The sequence below is a fragment of the Protomyctophum parallelum genome (genome assembly GCF_964188405.1).
Source record: "Protomyctophum parallelum genome assembly, chromosome: 18".
In the NCBI taxonomy this organism is placed as follows: domain Eukaryota; kingdom Metazoa; phylum Chordata; class Actinopteri; order Myctophiformes; family Myctophidae; genus Protomyctophum; species Protomyctophum parallelum.
The window spans coordinates 38,090,970-38,114,113 of record NC_139716.1 but is presented as its reverse complement, the minus strand read 5'-3'; the positions used below and the strand labels follow the sequence as shown (position 1 = coordinate 38,114,113).

Below are 23,144 nucleotides of genomic sequence, written 5' to 3'. Positions count from 1 at the left end.
CAAAGTGCATGGTTCTTCAGTTTTTTGTCGCTCAAGGCAAAATTCCACATTGCATAATAATCACTCTTTTTCGGTTGTGCTGCTGCCTGAAACATTGACAGCAGCAAACAATGGTACGCATATTTTTGATAGCCCTTTAACGCGCGTACAGTATACCTAAAAACTGTGAATCTGAGGACATGCATTCATTTCAATGTCTCTGGCGCCACCGTGTGGCCCGTTTCTAACACTATATGGCACTCTGTAGTGTAGACTGCTGCACGGATACCGTTTAGGCCAGTCAAAGATTTGATACAAAATAAATTGCAATAATAATCGTTCAAAGTTTTTTATGATCCTTAGGGTCATCCAAATACCATATTAAAATTGGATTATTATATAAATTGTGGATCATGGTAAATTCAGGGGTTGAATGTTGGGGTACCATTGAAAACCTATGGCAAAACAAATTCAAAACAAATATGCTTTAAGTACCATGTGACATGTTCATATTCATGATTCTGAATCAATTAGTGTTGCATTAGCATTAGTTTTTTTAGCAAGTAGCTTAGATTGACTGGCCTACTATATAGGGTGTGATTTTGTTCGAGTTAAAACGTGAATGACTGTTTCAAATTGACCTTGTGTGGACAATAAGTTATACTAATAATTAATTATCATTATTTTTTGGGGCTGCACGTTCTCTCATATACAACTTTTAAAACCTGTTTCGTGTTTGGTCTTTTTATGTTTCTTAGTCTTGATGTATTATGTTGCACAGCAAATTAATTCAAGTTCTGATTTTGAAATTGAATTTGAAAGGTAAACATCACACAATTAAATGGATAAAAAAGTAGCATTTTCATATATTTCGTATATGTTCATTCATATTCATATTTCCATTAGTAGCAATGATCATATTAAAATTAACTTAAAAAACAATGTCTATACTGCATGTGTGCAATGCATAGCAACATTACTTTGGATGGAAAACTTGTCTATGAGGTCAAAGTGCAGCTGTCAAATCAAATTTCAGGGTACTTTCAACTAGATCAAATGAACCATGAAAGAATTGCATCCCTTTCTTGTACATTGCCCACCCAATTTAGGTTGCCAAAAAATATTTGGACTAAGATGCTTCCCAACAAACAGTCACTTTTCATAATGTAGTCAGGAAATTATTGATGTAGGACGAGTTCTAAAAATCTGCAATGCATAAACATTGCCATATTACTACTGACATCAGTACATAATAGTAGATCTACAAGTTCACAATGTGTCGCTTTGCAACACATTGTATTGTGGACGTGTAGATTGGCTATTTGGGGGCAAAGAGTTTTGGTGTAAAGTAGATGGAAAAAAGCAGTCTACACTTGTAAGTCAAGTCTGGTTCTCTAAAACTAGAGGGTTTAAAATGGATAAATGTTTCTCTATGGTGGTTCATCTAGGCTAGTTACTCTAGCTATGGGATACTGTGAGATAGTATGATGTAGGCTACATGACGAGGGTACACGAGAACCGGCAATAACTATGGGTCTGAATTATCAATGCACATTTTGAATGAGATTTAAGATTGGGACATATACAAGAACTCTAAACTATTTCCCCCATGTGATTAAGACATTTTGACCTGAGGACGATTCTTCAAATGTCTTCTAAATCATGAGATTTCAGAAAAAAACTGTTTCTATGTCAAGTCGTCACTCAAACATTTTCATGTCAAGGACCCTCAAGATTATTACACTTGCCATTAATATAGTGGTTGCAACCGTTTCAAAGTGAAATACCTTCGACTCCACTACATTCCTAGAAAGGAACTGTTTCTTACAAAATCATGTTACAACCATCTGTCTCCAACACTCTGCATAATAACTGGTCACAGGGTCTAGTTAAGGAGATAGGTGGAAATGTGGCTATAGTAATATTAAACAGTCTGCTCTTTGTCCGAAGTGCTCATCATGGTGTTTTGCACTGTAAGGTTGTCCATAGAGGTTATACTCTGGTCTCTATTGCATAATTTATACACCATCGTGTGATGGCATATACATTAAGTGCTACCCTGATACTGAGCCCCATTTGTGACATGTGTCTTCATAGTTTAGGGAGTGTGTTTCTTGCATTTTGGTTTTGGCAGCTCTCTAAGCTCCATACTGGAAATCCATTTGGACTCTTTCATCCATCACTTCTCCTGTCATCGCTTCATCATCCATAGTTGCTCTATTTGCTGTTTTAACGTTTGACAATTCATTGCCCACCCACGTCACACACAGACCCTGGTAGCTCTTCCAACTGTTGGCCAGGACAAGAGTTCTAAGTTCAATTCCTTTGTAGATATCACAGTGGAAGAGAAAAAATAAGGTGGTGAACTAAAAGAAGGCCCAAGGCAGATGTTGGCCAGGAGTATTATTTTAACCCATTGGAAAAGTCCTCGTTCACTCTCTCATACATGCCCTTTGAATTAGAGATGTTCTATTCTTGTTTATGCAACTTGAAAAGATAAAATATTCCTTTTGCAGCTCAGACCATAAGTTCAATAACATTTGTGTCCCCTTTTATCAACTATGTTCTAACTCACTCATCTGGAGCCCACCTGCAGGGCCTTCTGTCACAACTGCTATATATCACATGACCTGTATCCAATATATCTACCGTTTGATAATGATTATATATATATGGAGAGAGAGAGAGAACATATCATACTGTGTCTGTTAATCTGTCATTGATTCCTTCTTAGTTGTGTGATGTCCGAGTAGTACATTGTGTAATACATCTGCATTCCATGTTTCTATTTCAGTCAATAAACACGACAACAGGTACTATAACTATTGTTCTCGGGTGAAAAGTTAACATGTTTCCCTCTCGTGTGATATATTAAAGCAGATTGTTTTTGATTTGTTTAAATTCAGATAATGCGACACTGTAAAATACTATTTCCAATAGCACATATGGTCCACAAGATGGCACACTTGACAGAATAAAGGGTACTTGATTAGCCTCTCACAAAAAATAAAATGCTTGTAACTATGGATTCAAATTTGTGGCGTTAAAACATTATGTCTGACTCCTAAATATGCCTCTAACAGACAATAAAATGAGGCTGCAACAAACTGTTAGAGTTATACAGATAAACAGTCTCATTTGAGGGCAACGTCTATCTTATGGTTACCTCATTGATGATATATACAGCTGTCGCCTTTCGTCCAGATTATTGTACTTTGAGTTAACCCCTCTGTGGCATGACCTTTTATTTTAAATGTAAATCAAAAGCACCACCATGCATCACATGGAAGGTTTACGACCAAGTTCATATGAATTATGCATAATGTATAAACATAAAGGAGTCAACTGCTCTGCACAGTGTGTGCACTTCTCCTATTCAGCTATGATCTCTCATCTCGGGCATGACAGTAAGCCTATGATATTACCTGATTCATTTGGGAGTTATAGTCGTATATAACCTTGTGCACAAGGATGCTAACGCACACCAAAATCCTTTTTAGCGGTGCCGGCCCACGGGAGAGAACTTGAAGAGGGAATCTTGAAACAACAAGAAATTGGCCGTACAAGTCAAGGTCGTACAAGTGAGGTCTAAAAATTGAATTTGTTACCCGAGGGCAACACTGTGCCATATTAGATGGTTAATATGAAATTAAAGATTACAAAAAATTCAGAGACCATAACCACATGATGCCTGTGATAAAAACGAGCAAATGTGTTGCAGCTATAAAATACACTATGTTTTCACCTGCTGCTGGGCTTTTTGGATCAGTGACAAAGTGACAGATGGAGTCGGTCAGTGTGCTGCTACGAACGCAGCGGACAGTCCCGTTGAAATGTGAGCGACCTGATTGCACCTTACATATTCTGCAATTCTGAACAACGTAGTCATGGTGATGACATAGGTCGCAGACTCGCAGCGCTATACAGTGCGTGAATTGTATGCGTCGCTCATTGCGTAACACAAAGCTTAGCGGAGGGGCCTGAAATCCTCTTCACATTGTAATCAAAAAGCCTGATCTCGCTGCTCTTTCTCGCATCGCCAAGCGGGGAGAGAATAATCCACAGGAGTTTATTTTTAGAAGCACTCAGTCGTTACGTGCCACACACGTTCATCACAACCCATGTCCTTCTGGTCAATAATTCAAAACGTTGTAGGGTTACAGGGAGAACAGGCAGCCACACACTGCCGCCACATATCCACACACACACCTACTGTACCTAGTATCATGTAGCTTGCAGTGCGTCGTCCGTTTCAGACACCAATCGACACCAATGAGGTGAGGTCATTTATTTATTATACCCGTTTACTGTATGTTGCTTAATTGGGCATGTACTTTTGTTTGATAGTGGATTCATATTATGTGGATTTGTTTTCCATTTGAAAAATGAACGCAGCTGTGGTGTCTGGTTACTGTGAAACTGGAACCTCTTCTTATTTTCCAACTATTCTTTATAACAGTGATTCCCAAAGTGGGGTCCGGGGACCCCCAGGGCTACCTGAGGGAGTTCCAGGTGGTCCCCAGCAAAATGATAGTTGGGAACCAACTGGACCCTTATGGGTCTGTAACTCAGAGAGTGTACAAATGGAACCAAATGGACCTGTTAAATTAACATTGATTTTACAATATAAATTGGGGGTCCCAGAGATATACATGCCATTAAATGGGGGTCCGTCAACTAATGCATATCAAACTGGGGGTCCTTGAAATTAAACTGGTTGAGAATCACTGCTAGAACCGTAAAAATCTTCTCTTATGGGGGTCCCTGGCATATCTTTACAAATGGGGGTTCGCGGGCTAATTAGTGTCAATTTGGGGGTACTTGACATGAAAAAGTTTGGGAACCAGTGTTTTATAACACACACACACACACACACACACACACACACACTATTGTATAAAGCCACCAAACAACCCTTGCTGCAACCCAATTTGCCCTTCGGGGACACTAAATAAACTTGAACCTTGAACCTTGAACCCACATAATGTTGTCTCCACGCCACAGGAAGCGTCAGTGCTCCCAGAATGCTGCAACCCAATTTGCCCTTCGGGGACACTAAATAAACTTGAACCTTGAACCTTGAACCCACATAATGTTGTCTCCACGCCACAGGAAGCGTCAGTGCTCCCAGAATGTCCAGGTTCCTGGCTGGATGCTCACAGAATACCAGGATAAATTCCCTGAGCGCTGCATCAATACTGTCAAGCAGCACAAAGAGGATGGCCACACACCGGAGGGGAAGACCACATTCAAGTAAATGGCTACATTTATACTCGGCAAGTAACCAGGGGTGGGCATTACCCATTTAGATTCTACAAATGTCTTCTAAACCCCGACGATGTTTCTATGTCAGTCTTTCTCAAACATTTCCATGTCAAGGACCCCCAAAAATGATATGTAATTGGCTGCCGACCCCCATCTGAAAACATGTTGTTCCAGGGACCCCTCAGAAGATTATGAGTTAAAAAACGTTTGCTCTGAAAGAATATATATTCAAAGATTTGCAAATTTTCAAGATTTTTCAAAAATAGCAGACCTACAAGCTCATAGCGCGGGACTCGGTGCAGCGCTATGAGCTTGTAGATCTGCTATTTTTCAATAGCTAAAGTATAACATAATGCTTAAAACACCAAAAAGGGGTTCCCGCCCAAAATAAAGTTTATTTATTTAAATTTACACGAGGGAGTAGTATAGCTATACTGTATTATTTATGTACATTTTGTTGAGTATCTGACTGTAGCCTACTACTATACTATTTTTGGATATTTATGACTTTAACTCCACTACATTTCAAAGACAAATATTGTACTTTATAGACGCCACTACATGTTACTACAATTATTTCAAATATAGCAAAAAAGCAATGTTTTGGGAAAATGTCAAAATGTTAATACAGCAATGAACTGATAAAGAGAAAATGTACTTAATACTCGAGTATTGTAAAGGCAAGTACTCCAGTACTTTAAATCAAGTAAAACATTTTCTGAGCAACTTCCAATTGTAGTTTAGTAATATTTACTAAACTACCTCGTTTGGTAAGTACCACCTCTTTTGCCAAAACTAACTTATCTTATTTAGGCCTAGAATAAAACCAGCAGTGTTCTTTTCCTATTCATATTACATTGTCCCGGAATTCATGATGGAGTGCAATAATTGGCTGTGCCAAAAAAAAATCTAAATGCAAACATTTCAAAATTTGTTTCCTTTTTTCCTCTTAAGAAGATCAGACCATGGGACCTCTGAGGCGACCCAAAAGCCACCAAACATCTCTAAGCCATATGTGACATCTGAAGATCACATGATCTGCACCAGCACCTATTCTGCAGATTACCCCCCACGCACAGCAGAAAAGCACATCACAATCCCAACATGGAGGAACTACTGTCCTCCAACAGCCAAAATGTTTCTGCAGTCATTGTACAAAGGTAAGAAATTTGGCCTAATACTATCTACAGTACGTATACAGTATGCCAAATGTAAAAAAAATAAAAATAAATCTAACATTGATATAGTCACACAATAATAATATAATGCAACACAACTGACTCAAACCCGTATTCATTGTCTTTTTAAGAGGATTACCAGGCATGGAACACTCACAAGAGCCAACCAAATAAGCTGCGCGACAACCTGAAACTCGCAGGGAAATCTGTGACAACTACCACTTTTAAGGACGCTTACTGTAAAGTCAGGGCGAGCTTCAAAGCAGCCCAGACGACGCGACAAACGCCACATTTGGACGGCCCGACAACCTACAGGACACATTACATCACACACCCAGTGGAGAGAAAAGTCAAGGAAAAGCCTACATACCAGCCCAACAGTGATCCACTTACCAGGGTCTATACCAGCCATCACGACTACAAGGGTCTGCCCACAGAGGCAGCAAAATCATTTAAACCAAAGGTGGTTTGGGGAAAAACCCCAGAGGCCTTTGACAGCACTGACCAGCACAAAACCAGGCCCGCTGAGCCCAAATTCCATCACAAGCCTGAAGGGTATATTCTTCCACCAGATGTATACCTTTCCACAGCGCATGCCGACTACAATGCCCACAAACGCCGGCGCCCTGAGTGGGCCAGACGGCCCGCTCAAGCCTGGCTGGAGCACAAGGAGCCCTTCCAGGCAAGATCGACCATGCAAGAGGACTTTAAGAACTGGAGCATAGTGTAGCACACTGCTGTGGTTAAAAGAAAAGTAGTGATCGATAGGCGCAGAATTTCTTTGTGGAAAAAAAAGCACAACTAATTAAATCAACACACTTGATTTACACACAACAATGACCTGCCCAGTCGGCTTTAACAGAAGCTACCAATCCCCAAGCCATTGTCATTAGAGGAAATCAAAATAGCTCTAGTTACTGTATACACTAAGGCACTGGTTCTCTTTTTTGTGATTAAGTTTTTATTTTATTTCCCCCACCCCCACAGGTTGGACAGCAAACAGATTAAAAAGTATCTAACTAATGCACTGGTTCTCAACCTTTTCAGGACATGACCTCCCAAAATGATCATAATTTGAACTGGGGATGGATGGCCCCACACCCTGATATTCACTTTACATTGTAGGACTAGGAGTTGAGGCACACAATTTAGTTTGACTCGGTTCCACAGATAAATATTTTGAAAAAAGCAGATCTCCAAGCCTGCAATGCGTTGTAGATGGCCATTTAAAAAATGAAGCAGTCATGGTTTTTCTCTCCTTTTTTGGTATGAACTAAAAACTTAAAATTGACACTCCATCTGGGGACCCCCCGCCCCCACCAAAAGAGTAAAAAGTTAAATCATGTGAGGTCCCAATCCACAGGTTGAGAACCACTGCATTGAGGCAATGCCTCTATGCCCAGACCAGAAAAGTGAACCCGCTTGCTTTGAGTACCATGTCTATAGACTTTAGGACTCAGCCAGAGAGTGGCCATGGTTTGAAGCCAAGCCTCAGACACAATTGCCTGCAGGGTTTCCAACAGAGACAAGAGGGCACCATAGACTAGACTAGACTAAGAGGGCAAACCACTGACACTAAACTAAATGGAGTGTGATCTTTTTGACAAGGCACATTCACTTTTCATTTAGAGTGTTGGACAGAGTTGAAAACAACCCACTTGCAGTGGCGGACAGTTTCACACAGCTTCAGTTAGACTTCAGTCATGAATACAAGTGAAAAGTTTCAAACATATGATATGATTGATTATTCTTGTTTGCTCTGGACACCAATAAATATGGAACACGTTTTCAAACTCGGGTGACTCCAACTTATCTTCAAATTAATGTTCAACTTCACGTCTGAACATCATGTTGTATATGATATACCGGTACTGTATATTCACTATATACTGTATATATAAATATATTTATATATTTTATTTCCTATGAAATCAATATATTTCTAAAGACTGGTGCCTTATATCAAATAATTATGTTGAGAATAATGAGAATGCATTCATCAAATGATGTTTATTTCAACAAAAAGAAAAGCCAATATCTTAAAAATGAGAAATGCTTTGACAAATGTATCTTTTAAACTAAATATGAGTCAATCATATTTACAGTATATACAGATTTAAAGAACAAAAAAAACAAAAAACAATAACGTCCAAAATGCTGCATGCCTTGTTGGCATTCTAGCCTTCTGCATAATTATCTTTAGGGGCATCTAGTTTTAGGACAAAACAGGGTAGTCTATTTTTTCCATTTTAAACTACCGTAGTAGTGTAACAATGCATCACGCCTCACAAGACATTTAATTACGGTATTGCTTGAATTAAGTGATGAATCAAATTGGCGAATTAAGAATCCCAATGCTCGTTTTACGCACTTCAACTAGTTCCGAGTCCGCTTGTTCATTGCATGTACCCGTCCCGTATGCACATTGCACACACACGCATCGTACTAACTACAGAGTAGAAATGAGGCTTTCGCAGAACAGTTGGGAATGCAGCAGTGCACTCACTGTGTAGTTTATATGACAGTGAATAAAATGCTCCTAGTGTTAGATGTCTCTGATCTGGTGGAGCGGTATAGACTCATTTCCAGACGTTGTCACACTGATAAGAACCAGTATGCGCAATTGCGCACGCAGGCCGGAGGTATGCACGTGCATACAAAAAAATATAACAAAAAGAATACAACATTACGCTCATGACCTGACCAAGTATGAAAACAATCACGTTGTGACCTTATTTTCTAAGCGTGACACAGACGAATGACCATTACATTAATTATTACTTTATTAGACTGTATTTTCTCGTTTTTTTGTCTAAGAAATAATTGACTGCCAAGAACGAGTTCCACAGAGTTTTGGTCAAAAGGCTCAGACTGCCAAACACGAGTAGTTACACAAATTTTGGGTTTGTTTCTCTTTACACTGCATGGAGGGCGCTGTTGGTAACATATGGTTTTCGGTTGGACTTTTCTCAGGAGACCTCGTGACACGTCGATTACATGACCGAAAAAAGACAATATGCTTTCCCCAACCCTGTACGAGGCGGAGCCAGTGAAAAAAAACCCTACACAATGAATTCCTATGGGACAACTGCGTGCTTCAATCGCTCTACGCCAGAGCCTGTAGCTTTCAAACCGATTGTCGCATATGGATCATGATTATTTTCAGATTCTAGGACACGCGCGCCGGTCATTGGAAGGCACCTGTGCGCGTAATATATTCAACAGAGATTTTATTTTTATTTTTTTGGCAGTCAATGTTAAAACAATCTGAATTTGTCTGGAATCTTGTTTTGGTTAAACAATAAAACAATAAAAATCGCCAGAAAATGTAATGAACCCAGTATTGTGATTACATATTGAATCGTAGGATGAATGAATAGTTATATCCCTATTTCAATCTCATATGTTCAGATCATACTGTAAATACTGGCAAGCAAAAATGTCCTTGTCAGTTACTCTTTTGAACTCTCCAGGAAGCGGAGGTGCTTATGAGCCTCCTTTGCGCGGGCCATGATGATTTTTTCTGCTTTAGCTATGAGCTGAAGAGCAAAGAAAAGAGAGGAAAGGTATTTTAACAGCATGACACTGATGAGTTGTACTGTACTGAACATGTACTGTATACCAAGATAAAAAGGTCTCATTCTGCCTTCAAATGGAACTCTTTAGTATGTCATTTTGTGAAGTCGGGTACAAAACATGCTGCACAGAACAAAGACAAAGTTCTAAATATCAGCGCTAAAAAGCATGTTTCTAGCTATGCACTCATGTTTTAAAAGTTTTGTTCCCATCTCTTAGATGTTTTTAGTGTTGTGATGATTATTCTTTTTTATGTTATGCATTTGTTCATTGTAGCACTTTATTATTATTTTCACAAATATAAAGTGCGTTATAAATACAATGCATTATTATTATGTTTATAATAATGTATTTTATTTATAACGTGTGCGCCTGCCTCAGTGTGATGACTAATAAAATGATGTTATGAGAGGTTTCTAAAGTTATGTAATGCCATTCATAGAACGCGTACATGAACCTCACCTTCTCTGTGCCTCGCTTCTTTTCCCGCGGACGGTTCAGCTTCACCAGGCGGTCCACTAAGATCTTCTGCCAGTACCGCTGTTCATGGTCACCTATATAAAAACACATTTCAATGTCATATCGTCGCTGTCGGTTCAAAACATTAGGTCGCGCTGCCACTGTACTGTACTGTACTGTACTGTACTGCCACTAGTGTTAATGTTATATTTTGTATTGTGTTCTTATGGCTGCCTGGCCGGTTCCAATGTGCCAATTATGCCCCCTCTCCTGTTGTGTTCTCTTTTCTGGTCTCTCTCTGTACCAGTGTGCGTGTGCCTGCACTGTTTACTATTACATTGTATATGTTTTGATAATCAGCACTTTGCCATAGATACATACAGCCTAGCTATGTCTTTTCCAATGGGTTTCTGTGCAAGATTGGAGAGGCCACTGTGAGCGCAGTGCTCCGTTTGACATGCTCCGTATTTGAGTGTGTGCGCCCTCACCCGCCCCCTGTTAAAGTCTCTCTCACCCCCCCAGTCATAAAACGACGCATCGACTCAACTTCGACTTTACTGTCTGACAAGTCGACTGGAAAAAATCTCAACTCGTTAATGCCCTAATGTATGTGTATATACACACCGATCTACAAGCTCACAGGTGAGCTTACATTCATTGCCAGATTGTTAAAGATCACTCAAATTAAAAGTATGTTTCTTTCTCTGTTGTTTTGAAGTCATGCAAGGTCTCAACTGTGTCTTGAAATACTAGAAGAGCGTAAATATCACAATGATGTGTAAAACACTATATATCAAATCACCTCACACTGGCATTAAATAAGGCTGCAATGATTAATCCAATTGTAATCAAATAGATTATTCATTTAGTTGCCAAGTAATGTAGTAATCATAATCTAAACCGCAACAAATCCGTTTTTTTTCCAATTAATCGTGGGTGTTCTTCCACTTAACCATAGGTTTTCCAGCATTAAATGTAACTAAGCCAAAGGAGTGAGCCATCTCTCTTCCCTTACAATCACAGCGACTGCAAAATATCACACAATGGTGGTGCACTATGCAGGTATCCAAAAACAGGATTACCTGCATTATTGCTAAAATGGAGTTTCTACTGTACATTAACATTAAAGCCAATACAACTATGTCTGTAGTCTGTACCTGCGTGCAGGAATATAGGAACAAGAATTAAAATATGGCTTGAACATTTATTACCTTTTAAGACTGTCAAAGCTATTCTTTAATCAAATCTATGCAGTCAAAATAACAGTAAAGGTACCATGGGTGGCTTTAATTTATTTAGATTTTATTCGTCTTTTATTTGAATAGAAGGCTAATCAGCAGCTGAGCAAAATGAAATAAATGATGTATTTTTGAATGAATTATTCATTTTTAATGTCTTCTTTGTTAGTTAGAACATGCCTAAAATCAAATTTATAAGGTGATAAATAAGTCTGATTAATAGTTTAAATAATCAGCCGATGAATCCATTATGAAAATAATCGTTGGTTGCAGACCTAGCATTACAAGTTACATCCATCTCTACGACTAGGTATGGGCTTAAAACAGAAATGTCATACCAGAGAGAATCTCGAGCTTCCAGTCATGGGTCTTCTGGATCTCCATGCCACCGTCAATAATGGCTTTCGCTGCATCGGGCGTCTGGAAGCGGATGTGACCCTCTGCATCCCCTTCCAAAATGTCCACGTACGCCACTGGTGATACTTTGGAGAGCGTGTCCTACAAAAATAACAATTATATATATATCATTAACAGATTAAATGTATATCCAACTACTACAAAGAACACCATAATGACACTTATGTTGCATGCCAAAGTGTTTTCGAACAAAAAAATATCATAACATTGTCTCCCATCTAAACACACAGAGGAAAAGCAAAGCAGTTCTAGAGCCAGACTAGGCATGAGACTCATGCCAGATTTTGGGATCTGATGCCGATTCCCATTTTGGAGTGCTAAACCACTGATTATCAATATTTTGATCGATATTGTTAAAACATTTTCAAATCAATATAACAAACTTTGATCTTGTAGATTGGCCATTTTTGGACAAATTTCCCCTATAATGGACATATCTTAAAACAATTTAATGTATAATGACACCAGGTCTGATACTGATGAAAACATAATGGAAGATGTATTGGTCTATTGGTGTATTCAAGACAATGCAATGAGGTGCTTGTGTGTCACCTTGATAAACTGTCTCTTGGGAAGTGAAGTGGTATGTGTAATCTTCACGATGACACCGCTTGTAAACTGAGGTCCCTGCTTGATCTCCTCCTTGACCTTTTTCGTCTCCTCGGCTTCCGGGACAAAACACATAAAACACACAAATTAATCACATGAAACCTAATTCTGAGGAACACATTCATGTGGTCAACAGCCAAAATCATTGTAATATTAGCAGTCTTGTTCCCAATTGACACCCACGGCATCACAACGCCGGTCGGTTCGGATTAAATCAATGGAGGACGCACCTCTCAATACAGTAGGGATAAATCACCTCTATGGGATAAATACAATATGCCTCAGACTGCTGTGTGACGTCATTGCAACATGTACTTGATGTACAGTATCAGAATACCAGTAAGACGCCTGAGCGAGAAGCGTGCACTGTCCATATATGGAGCTTGTCTTGAGTGTACAGGTCAGATCAACATATGAAATGTCAGAACAGTTCAGCTCCATACTGTATATGGAGATCTAAGGGGGGCAGCGGTGGCAGTGTCTTGAGTGTACAGGGTTTGATGAGGGCCCAGGTAGGGCCTTAATGTGTCATGCCTCCTTTAATGCATTTTGCAGAGAAATGCCTAAGCCAGATTGGGAGTGAAAAAGGAAACTCACAAGTATCATGTTGGACACCATTGTCTGTCTCCATCTGGCCCTTTCCCTCACGGTGCTCAATCTTGGCGGCTTTACGGTGCTCAATCTTGGAGATGCTCTTCTTCAGTGTGGCCATGCTCTTCTTCTGCAAGATCAGGTATTCCTTCTTCAACTCAAGCCAGTCCTTCCTTCACAGAGCCAAGGAGGACGAAGAGAAGAGAAAGAAACATTACCATGCTGCATGTTGCTTCAAAATGGCTGCTGGTCATATAAAAAGGCATTTCAGTTGGTGGATTAATTTATGTCAACACCAGATAGTTCAGGTAGATTATATATACCTGTATAACCAATAGGTAGGAACGTAACCACTTAAACCCCATATACCTCATTGCATGTCAAATGTTGCTTATTTTAACAAAATGTTGGCCTATTATGACTTGCCCAGAATAGGGACGCTAGGGTTCAGTTACAGTTCCAACACATTAAATCTCAACAAAAGTCAGTCACAGAAGTAGAAGGATGAGGAAATAAGGAAAGATGATAGGATATAAAATAAGGCACACGTGCACGAAGGAAATAGAAAAAGGCTGTACTTGGAGAGAACTCTGAGGGGGATGACTTCATCTCCAAGCTTCTCTTTGTTCTTCTTCTTCCGCTTCCTTTTTGCTTTCAGCACCTCTTCCTCGCCGCCCACAACCTCCTTGTCAGCTTCAGCAGGTGGATCTGAAAGAGATTAATAAATGGGCACCATCAGCCCACGGTTTCACGTCTCTGTGGAATACAGGGGTCTAGAAAAGCCGGGTCGGTGGTCCAAAGCAATTATCTCAACTCATTTACCCCTTTCAAGCTTGGGTTTTAGATGTAAAAACCTTGACAACATGATGTCACACGTTTTTCATCCGGTCTGTTCATGATAGTATCTCAGGTTGAAGGAAGTTAAGAACGATCTTTACTAGTAAAATGTATACCATGGCCACAGAGAATACTCTGTATATAATTACTTACACATTATGTCTATTTAAACTTTGGCCATGGCTTGAGCAAGATGACACACTTAAACCCATGAACATAAAAACATAATGCACAGAAACAGAGGCAAACTAATTATTCAATGAATGCACGGGTCATCCTGGATCGTGCCTTGCCCGTTTGATTCGGTGCAACATACAGTACATACAGTAGTTATTACTTGATGCCTTGCCTTTCATGTCACTGTCCGTTATATCCTTCGTCTTCTCTCCATCTCCTCCATTACTGGTCTTCCTCATCTTGGACGGCATCTCACCCTGGACGTCACCTTCGGGTCCCTCTGGGGCCTGTGACCGCCGTCTCTTCTTGTCAGACTGTTTGGCCGATGTCTTCTGTGCGCTGCTGGTCACCTCCGACTCGGAAACATCCACGTCGGATCGCTTCTTCTTCCTCTCTGAGGGCTCACTGTCCATGTCTTGCTCTTTGGCCTCCCGGGCCTTGCCAGTAGACGCCTCTGCCGCCACGGCGCTCTCCTTTTTTTTCTTCTTTCGCTTCTTCTTCTCCTCCGCTTCTTCAGCTACAAGAACAAAATTAGTATTAAAAGGTCATTAATAATACAGTGGTTTTCAACCAGTGGTACGGGGCCCACTAGTGATCCTTGAAGGCGGTTCCAGGTGGTCCCCAGAGAAATGTTGGTAACCAAATGGACCCTTATAGATCTTTTAACTCTTGAGAGCATGAAATGAAACCAAATGGATGTTTCATTTTACGCTCTCAAAGAGTTAAATTATTGTTGCATTACTTCATTTACAAGAAGTCTACTCTAGTCTTAGAGAATGTAGAAGAATTATTTTGATCAACGTTTGCCAAAAGCATGGACTTGTAGACAAAATCTTATCCAACGACAAGAAAATATTCTTTAGGTTTGGGGTCCGAGAGGCTCAAGATGCAAAATAAATAATTGGCCTTGAAATGAAAAGGGTTGAAATCCCCTGTATTATTATATTAATGATTTGTACCTGGTGGGGGGTTGTCAGCTGTTGTTGGAGGGATGGGCTTCCTGTTCTTTGTCTTGGGAAAAAGCCCTGGCTTCCTGGGAGCGTCTTCTGGAGGGTTGTCCAACATCTATTAAGGAAAGCTTCTTTTGAGTTATTTCAACCTCATTGCCCAGATGATAGCCGATTTTTGTAGGGTGTGGACACAAGTTTCAGGCATTTGAACGTTCATAAATTCAAATGATTTGTCGCGCTGTCGCTTTGTAAAATCTGTTGCTCACACGGGCGTTCTCAAGCGTGTGTCCGTAGTGATGTGTTTCGGAGGCGCGGCGGCCGGACGGAGAGAAAAAACTACATCAATCCAGCATGGCGTCTCAACTGCGAGCCCGTTTGGACCTAGGCATTACTTATGCATCGGAAACAATGGAAACATACTAGAAGACGTCGCGAGTTTTTGTCAGCCAGAACAGGGTGAGAAAAAGCTGAGATGTTGCTACAGTCGTGGTTTGCATCTGGAAGTTGAGCCCAGCTCAGCTTCAATTTGTATCTTTTGCAGCAGCTACAAATGTTGGATGCATCTTTGCATCTTCATGTCACTGGCTTCCATTGACAATGAATGGTAAACTGTATCTTTGCATCTTCCCGTGTGAACGCACCATGTTAAGGCCAAAACCCAATAGTTACCCGGGTTCCCACTGCAGATTTCCAAATGTATTATTGTGCAATGGATATAGGATCATAAAATAAGCTCTGTATCAAACAAAGGCTCATGATATTCATGTTTTGTTAATATCCACAAATCTAAACATTTTATGATTTGTGGCACACAATTAAACAAAAGTAAAAATATATATAATTTAAACAGCAAATAACTGCTTAAATTAATAGACATTCATTCTGAACAGACTTTCCAGGACTACAACACACCATTTAGAAGTAATTAGCCTCACCTCTACAGCTTTTTGTGCTTGCTCTTCTGTCGCAAACTCCACAAAGGCAAAACCCTTGGGGTCGTTTGAGCTCTTGTATCTTGGGATGCTAATGTAAGACACAGTGCCACATTTCGCAAACACTCTCTCTATCCAGCTGTGTGACACATCCTTGGGCAAAAGTTCCTGAAAAAATAATTAAAGCTTTGTTATTTTGGAATGAATTAATATACTTTGTGATAGATAAAATATTCACACTGCTATTTATAAAGTGCAGTAAACGTAAAGTAAAGACAGTAAACCTTTCGCCGTGTCAAAGTTCTGGAAGCAAATCCCAATCACGACAAAGCTTACAATTTGCAGTTTCATCTTTAATTTCATATATATTGTGAATGTGAATTGACATTAAACCATCACAATGCACGATTGTAAAATGTATCGGATGGTAGTTTTCAGAATCAGAATCCACTTCACCCAAACATTGATCAGTGGCAATTATGTTTGTAAGGATTATGTTTGGCTATAACCCATTCTGACCGGGCACCCATTTTGGTGTCAGCATCATGTTATGCTTTAGCTATTGAAAAATAGCAGATCTACAAGCTCGTATCGCGCCACCGAGTGGCGCGATACGAGCTTGTAGGTCTGCTATTTTTGAAAAATCGAAGAGCGACTGACATTTTTAGAATCTGATCTCAGGTCAGAATGGGTTCATCAGACCAGTGTGTGTCCGGCGGAAACCTCGTATGAATCTGATCTCAGGTCAGAATGGGTTAATTTTTACAAGATGAATGGATGAAAAACATTCTAGAAAAGCATCGCTGTAGTGGCTCTATCCCAAACCTGTAGCTATTCTTCTGCAAAGCCATAAGAAGCATCAGAGTTATATTACGCAATGTTAACCAGCAAATAGGGAACTTAAATAAAGCAGGAGAATAAAACTCTTTTTTACCACATAGACTGTGCGGCTGTCGACATTCTGTGGATCGTCTTCAATTGGTAGTTGCCGTCTGATTTTATCTCCTTCCAGGTTAACCTGAAACCGCCCAAAGTCAGTTGAGGCATAAATCATCGAGCCATTAATGATCTCTAAACTGAAAGCTATGGTGCTAGACTGTACTGATGCATGCTTTCATTACTGTATACCAAATCAAAATGCTTTAAAGAAACAAATTCAATACCTCAAGGAGAGTTGAATTTTTCAGTGCTCTGGCAATCAACTTGACGTCACATGTCAGTTGTTTCATTCGGTTGAAAGTCGTCAGCACAGATATGTCAACATCTGGGGAGCATAAAACACATACAATCTGAGAGTAAATCCAACAATTGTACTGCATATAGCTAGGGATGCACCGATCCGGCTTTTTGGCATTCGATGCCGATTTCGATACATGGGGGTCCAGTATCTGCCGATACAGAGTACCGATCCGATACCCCCCACAAAGAAACGTAATAACCTATTAAGCTGTATGCCTCACTGTGGACACTGTGGAGTCTGGAATCATTGTTTTGTGTAAGGCAACATCAAGGCTTGACTTAAACATTACTTTCCCAACTTTGTAAAACAAAATGTAACAGACACAGATATAAATGCACTGAATTATTTATTAAATAACTGTGCAACAATTAGACCAGGTTAATGTGTGAGCAGGCTAGCCTGGCTGCATTCCACATGTTATACTGTCAATACTACACTGCTGTGTCAGAGGAGGTAGAGTTGTTTTCATACTGTAATTACACATAATTATCGGATCAGATCGGATAATGGATCGGCCCATTTGCCACCGATACCCGATCTAGAATTTTAGCCTGGATCGGCGCCGATCTCTGATACGAGTATCGGATCGGTGCATCCCTACATATAGCTACAGTACGTCGTTACAGTGACGAGAAAATATATAGCAGATCACTATTTCACTATTTAGATAAATCACTAGCCTAGCTGGCTTGAATGATTCAGCACTTCACGGACAAGTGTGCATGTGGAAACTGATCAATACTAGATAGGCACTCAAAAATGTATTGCATCAGGCATAAGGCCTAAAAAAAAAAAACTTTGGTTTCCGATTGGCTGTCATTTTTGGGCTGAGTAGGTAGGGAATTTATTTTATTTTATTTTTTTATTTTATTTTTCGTGGGAAAGTTGGGTAGCAAGGAATTTATTTTATTTTATTTTATTTTTTCGTGGGAAGGATGGGTAGAGAGGATTTTTTTTTAACTTTTTTTTTTCCTACGGCAATGATGGATAGGCTTCTTTTTTAATAACTTCAATATTTGCCTGAAATACCATATTTTAAATAATGAATGGTACAAGTACACATAACACTACGTCTACATGCCTACAGCTAAACATTTGAAAACGTTGAATAGAATGTCCACACACTGGTTGAATACTTAATACGCATGTTTCATGATAAATTATTTTTATGTGATGTATTCCCATGCTTTTTGTTCTTGCTTAATGTAAATCGCTCTGGATTAAGAGCGTCTGATAAATGCCTAAATTGTAAATTGTACTGTCTTACAGTAACTAGAAGGCTCTGACAGTAATGAAATGCACAGTCACGTCAAACTGCTGCCCCTCCTCCTGCCTGCAACTCAGTTCATTTGAACTGTGGAATCATGGCAGGTCTAAGACTACATTTGCAAGCCCCCTATTTTATTTAGTTGCGCCTGTGTTTTGGGGTGGCATGAATCTTTCATGCTTGTAAACATTGTGAAATCACGTGTACTTCATTTATTGGCCATCCAGTTTTAGGTAACGGTGGTGTCAGCAACAACCCACCTAACGTAAAACAACCTCTGCTTTCCAGCTCATGTTTTGACATAAAAAGTTAGAACGTGTTGCTGGCATCAACATAGCTATAGTGCTAGTTATTAAAAGACAAAAACATAGCTAACGTTAGCCCCATATATGATATGTGCCCTCTCCTCTCCCTACGCCCATTCATGTTTTGACATAAAAAGTTAGAACGTGTTGCTGGCATCAACATAGCTATAGTGCTAGTTATTAAAAGACAAAAACATAGCTAACGTTAGCCCCATATATGATATGTGCCCTCTCCTCTCCCTACGCCCATTCATGTTTTGACATAAAAAGTTAGAACGTGTTGCTGGCATCAACATAGCTATAGTGCTAGTTATTAAAAGACAAAAACATAGCTAACGTTAGCCCCATATGTGCCCTCTCCTCTCCCTACGCTCATTCTGTAGCTCCGAGCACATATATGGGGCTAAGCTAACGTTAGCTAACGTTCTGACGGGGTAGAAGCATGAGCCGAATGGGTTTCCTCCTCCTCGCATCTCAGGGCTATAGATACCGAAAGTCAAACATGCCCAGCACGCACCCAGCCTGGGCGCCTAGAGGCTCCAGGGTGGGGGGGGAGAGTATGTCGGCTGAGATGATAGTCCATTTATCCGCTCGGTCGTGTCTCCCTTCTGCGGACTTAAACCGACACCGGCACGGTTTCACCTCCTTAATTATGTCTTCAAATGTTTTTGTACTCAATCGTATGATCTGTGGCGGTGCTTTGCACGGGCAGTGGACAGTCACAGACACCGTGCACAGGTCCATGCTGTATGTTGTCACTGTTGTGTTGTGCGTCTCCTCGCGATGACGCATTCCAAAACATTTGCGCACGTGATATTTTAGACGAAAGAAAACTTTATTTTGACTTCGCGCGTCCCAATGGTCTCATCAAAGATAATTTTAATTTTAATAAAGACCTTTTGGGTCTTACTCGGTCGCATTCTGAGCTTCTTTTTTTTTTTTTTTTTTTTCCCACCAAATCGGCAACCGGAAACCAAAGTCTTTTTTTATTAGGCCTAATAATAGAATCTCTGTGACGGGTAATTCAGGCTACCGCAACATTAATCCATTCTGGGCGGGAACCCCTTTTGGTGTTAAGCATTATGTTATACTTTAGCTATTGAAAAATAGCAGATCTACAAGCTCATAGCACGGCCCCGAGTGCCAAGCTACGAGCTTGTAGGTCTGCAATTTTAGAAAAATCGTGAAACTGTGGCGCAAATCTTTGAATTATATTCTTTCAGAGCGAATGTTTTTAACTCAAATCTTTGCTTCTGGAGGGTCCCTGGAACAACATATTTTCAGATGGGGGTCGGCGGCCTTGACATACAATAGTTTGAGAATCACTGATATAATATAGAAACATTAGGTTTTCAGAAAACTGTCATGATTTAGAAGACATTTGTAGAATCGAGCTCAGGTCTAAAATGGGTTAAAATAAAAAAGCAACGCTAAACCACAGTACAAGAAAAGTGACAAGATGAGCCTTACATCCATCCCGGGACCCGTCAATGAGCTGTCGGAGAAAGCGGTCCTTCTGAAGGTTGACGTTACTGAACCAGAACTCCACCTGCTTCTTCACGTCTCCCAGCAGCTGCTTGACGCGGGACCTCTTCTTCTTCTCGTTCTCCTTGTTCTTACTGCCGGGGTCGTCTGACTCTGCAGTGACGGACATGTCCGCGTCAGGTCTCCTCTCTGTGTCCATCACATTCACACGGGACCTCTTCTTCTTCTCGTTCTCCTTGTTCTTACTGCCGGCCTCTGCTGTGACGGACATGTCTGTGTCCATCATTGTGTGGGCAGAGCTGGAGCTACACACCCCTAGAATCAAAACTATGGAGAGAAGCAGCATTTAGTTTTAGTTTTTTGATAGCCCGCATATCTTGAACATACTCCCCGAAAACTGCAGGTGTGCTGCCTGCAACTAACTTACCGGTAGTTATTTTAAAGCACAGAAAACACAAAAAAAAAAAACATAAAAATTAATTTTGATTGCCAATGCCTTTCAATGTAACCATTTAGTAACATATATGATGTGTCCTCTGGGGTTAGAATTTAAGCCCTTTAGAACTCTGCATTTAGTATTATCACTTTCAGATCACTCAAGCAACATTCGAAGGCTGAGGATCAATGTTACATTATTGTTTCAAAAATGGTTTTACTAAAATGTTGTGCTGCTGACCAACGAAAAAAAAACAGCTAGCCAGAAGTGTATTTTGTTCACACATTCTCAGATGTGTGTATTCGTGTTGCTGGTGTGAGAGACAATCACATGGTTAAAACATAGTAGGCATAACTGCTTAAAGAGACCATTACAAATGTGTTTTGTTTTGTGCATAATAATATAAAATGTAAAAAAAAAGTGAGGGGGACAAATAAGTACATTATATTTTGCGGGCATGTTCTGTTCCATGCAGGCTCATTTTTCAGAAGCAGATTTATATTTACTATTCGCATTCAAGAACATTACATAATTATGTTCAGGAGGTTTCTGCGTTGCTAAATAGCCTTAGCAAGCTACTGCAGTCAACATCTCGACTTTGTTGTGAGCAAGTAAAAGTAATTATTTACATGCAAGAGGTTTTAACATTAAATATAACAAATTCGTTATAATACATACCAATGTCCTTTAATTCTCTTGTAGAAGCTAGTTCACTACTTTACTACAACCAGACAACCACAAGTCATTTAAAAATGTTCAACGCAACAATCACGCTCACGCAGTGTATTTCTCAAATCGCATGCTTGTCGCATACTGATAACGTCATGTGGGTTTGACGATCTTCTTCTATTGTCTGACTTGGACTTGGCGCTCATCGCACATTGCTGCCCCTCTCTGGCTAGCATGAATATTACACCTTTTTTGATTGATTGATTGATACATTTATTTTAACAGTTTGCAGAATTAAGGTCTTCTTTTGTATGTGAGTGGAACAGCCGTGAATCGAACCCTGGTCTCCCACGTGGAAAGCCAACATCTTAACCACTAAGACAAGTCAAAGGCAATTGCCTATGACTCAGGGGAGATATTAGAGGTTTGAGGTCGTCAGGCTGAGGCTGTGAGCCACTGCTAGAATAGCCTTCAGTTAATAAAGCTGAATACCGGTAACTCTATAGCATTAAGGTCATTACACACTGGCGAATTAGCGACGCGATGCGACTTCAATTGTTTTTTTTTAAATGCGAATTATTCGCACGAATATATCGCGTCGCCAATTCGCCAGTGTGTAATGACCTTTAAACTTTAGGGAGACTGGGATTTGAACATGAACTCTCTGTGCTGAGAGTCTGTCTGGTCATCAGCTCCTACTACACCATCACTCAGTGACCACTGTCTCTTCGTACTGTTGAAGCGACCTTTTGTATGTTAGTAAAGATGAAAGAGTCAAATCTTGTATTGGGATTTGAACACAGAATCACATTCATCAAATGCTTTTAGAGATGTTCAAGAGTTGTTTTGTATGCTAGTGTAATGTAACACCGGGAAATCGAACCCAGGTCCCCCACATGAAAGGCCAACATCTTAACCAGAAACACATCCACCAGTGGCATCATTGTTAGGCAGTTAGAAGTTTTATTTTTTATATATTAAGTATTAAGTATTTTATATATTTGTATTATCGTGAGAACGATGGCTTCCATTATCGCATTGCAATTTGCAACCTTTCAGGAATAGAAAGCCTGCAGTTTCTATTAGCTTGGATTCGCCATCAATGTCACCATGGTGGACAGGTTTTTATCATTGTTTTATCATTCATCATATCATTTTATCACGAGCATTAGTTTGGACTCTATGGTTTGGACCAATTATATGAAGATAGGTTGAAAAGCGGGGGAAGTGGTCCTTCAAGTTATTATTATTATTATTATTTAAGTTATTGTGTCTTACCTCCCATCAATAAATAATGATTGACAGTGTGCCATCGTTGACTTCATAACAGTTTAATGAAACGTATAGGCCTATCATTTCAGAACAGAACATCACATGAAACCAGAAAACCTGCAAAATGATTGTTTGAACTCTTCAAGAAAGATCTGGGTGTGTGACTGTAGGTATAGTCTCGCGTGCCAGACTCTGATAAATGTATGAAAACTAACTTATACGGGAATATGCAAAACCAAGAATCACTCCCACCTCGTTTACC

The 23,144-nt window shown here is 39.9% G+C and overlaps 1 protein-coding gene across 1 annotated transcript; it reads right to left on the bottom strand.

The window, feature by feature from the left end:
• Positions 1-8,417: 8,417 nt before the first annotated feature.
• On the bottom strand, positions 8,418-21,746 carry larp7 (La ribonucleoprotein 7, transcriptional regulator). The gene is made up of 13 exons (XM_083788761.1): positions 21,620-21,746; positions 20,491-20,832; positions 17,372-17,472; positions 17,143-17,226; positions 16,212-16,376; positions 15,286-15,391; positions 14,499-14,843; positions 13,891-14,020; positions 13,319-13,485; positions 12,665-12,777; positions 12,034-12,193; positions 10,461-10,552; positions 8,418-9,961 (listed from the first exon to the last, which is right to left on the bottom strand). The coding sequence occupies exons 2-13, from the start codon at positions 20,789-20,791 to the stop codon at positions 9,875-9,877; spliced, it is 1,851 nt and encodes a 616-aa protein (XP_083644887.1). The 5' UTR covers positions 20,792-20,832; positions 21,620-21,746; the 3' UTR covers positions 8,418-9,874.
• Positions 21,747-23,144: the final 1,398 nt, after the last annotated feature.

Coding starts and splice junctions, on each gene's coding strand:
- larp7 (XM_083788761.1), bottom strand. CDS start 20,791: ATGATGGACACAGACATGTCCGTCACAGCAGAGGCCGGCAGTAAGAAC. Junction 17,473..20,490: donor TGACGGGTCCCGGGATGGAT/GTAAGGCTCATC, acceptor TATGCTCCCCAG/ATGTTGACATATCTGTGCTG. Junction 13,486..13,890: donor CCCCTCAGAGTTCTCTCCAA/GTACAGCCTTTT, acceptor GGCTCTGTGAAG/GAAGGACTGGCTTGAGTTGA.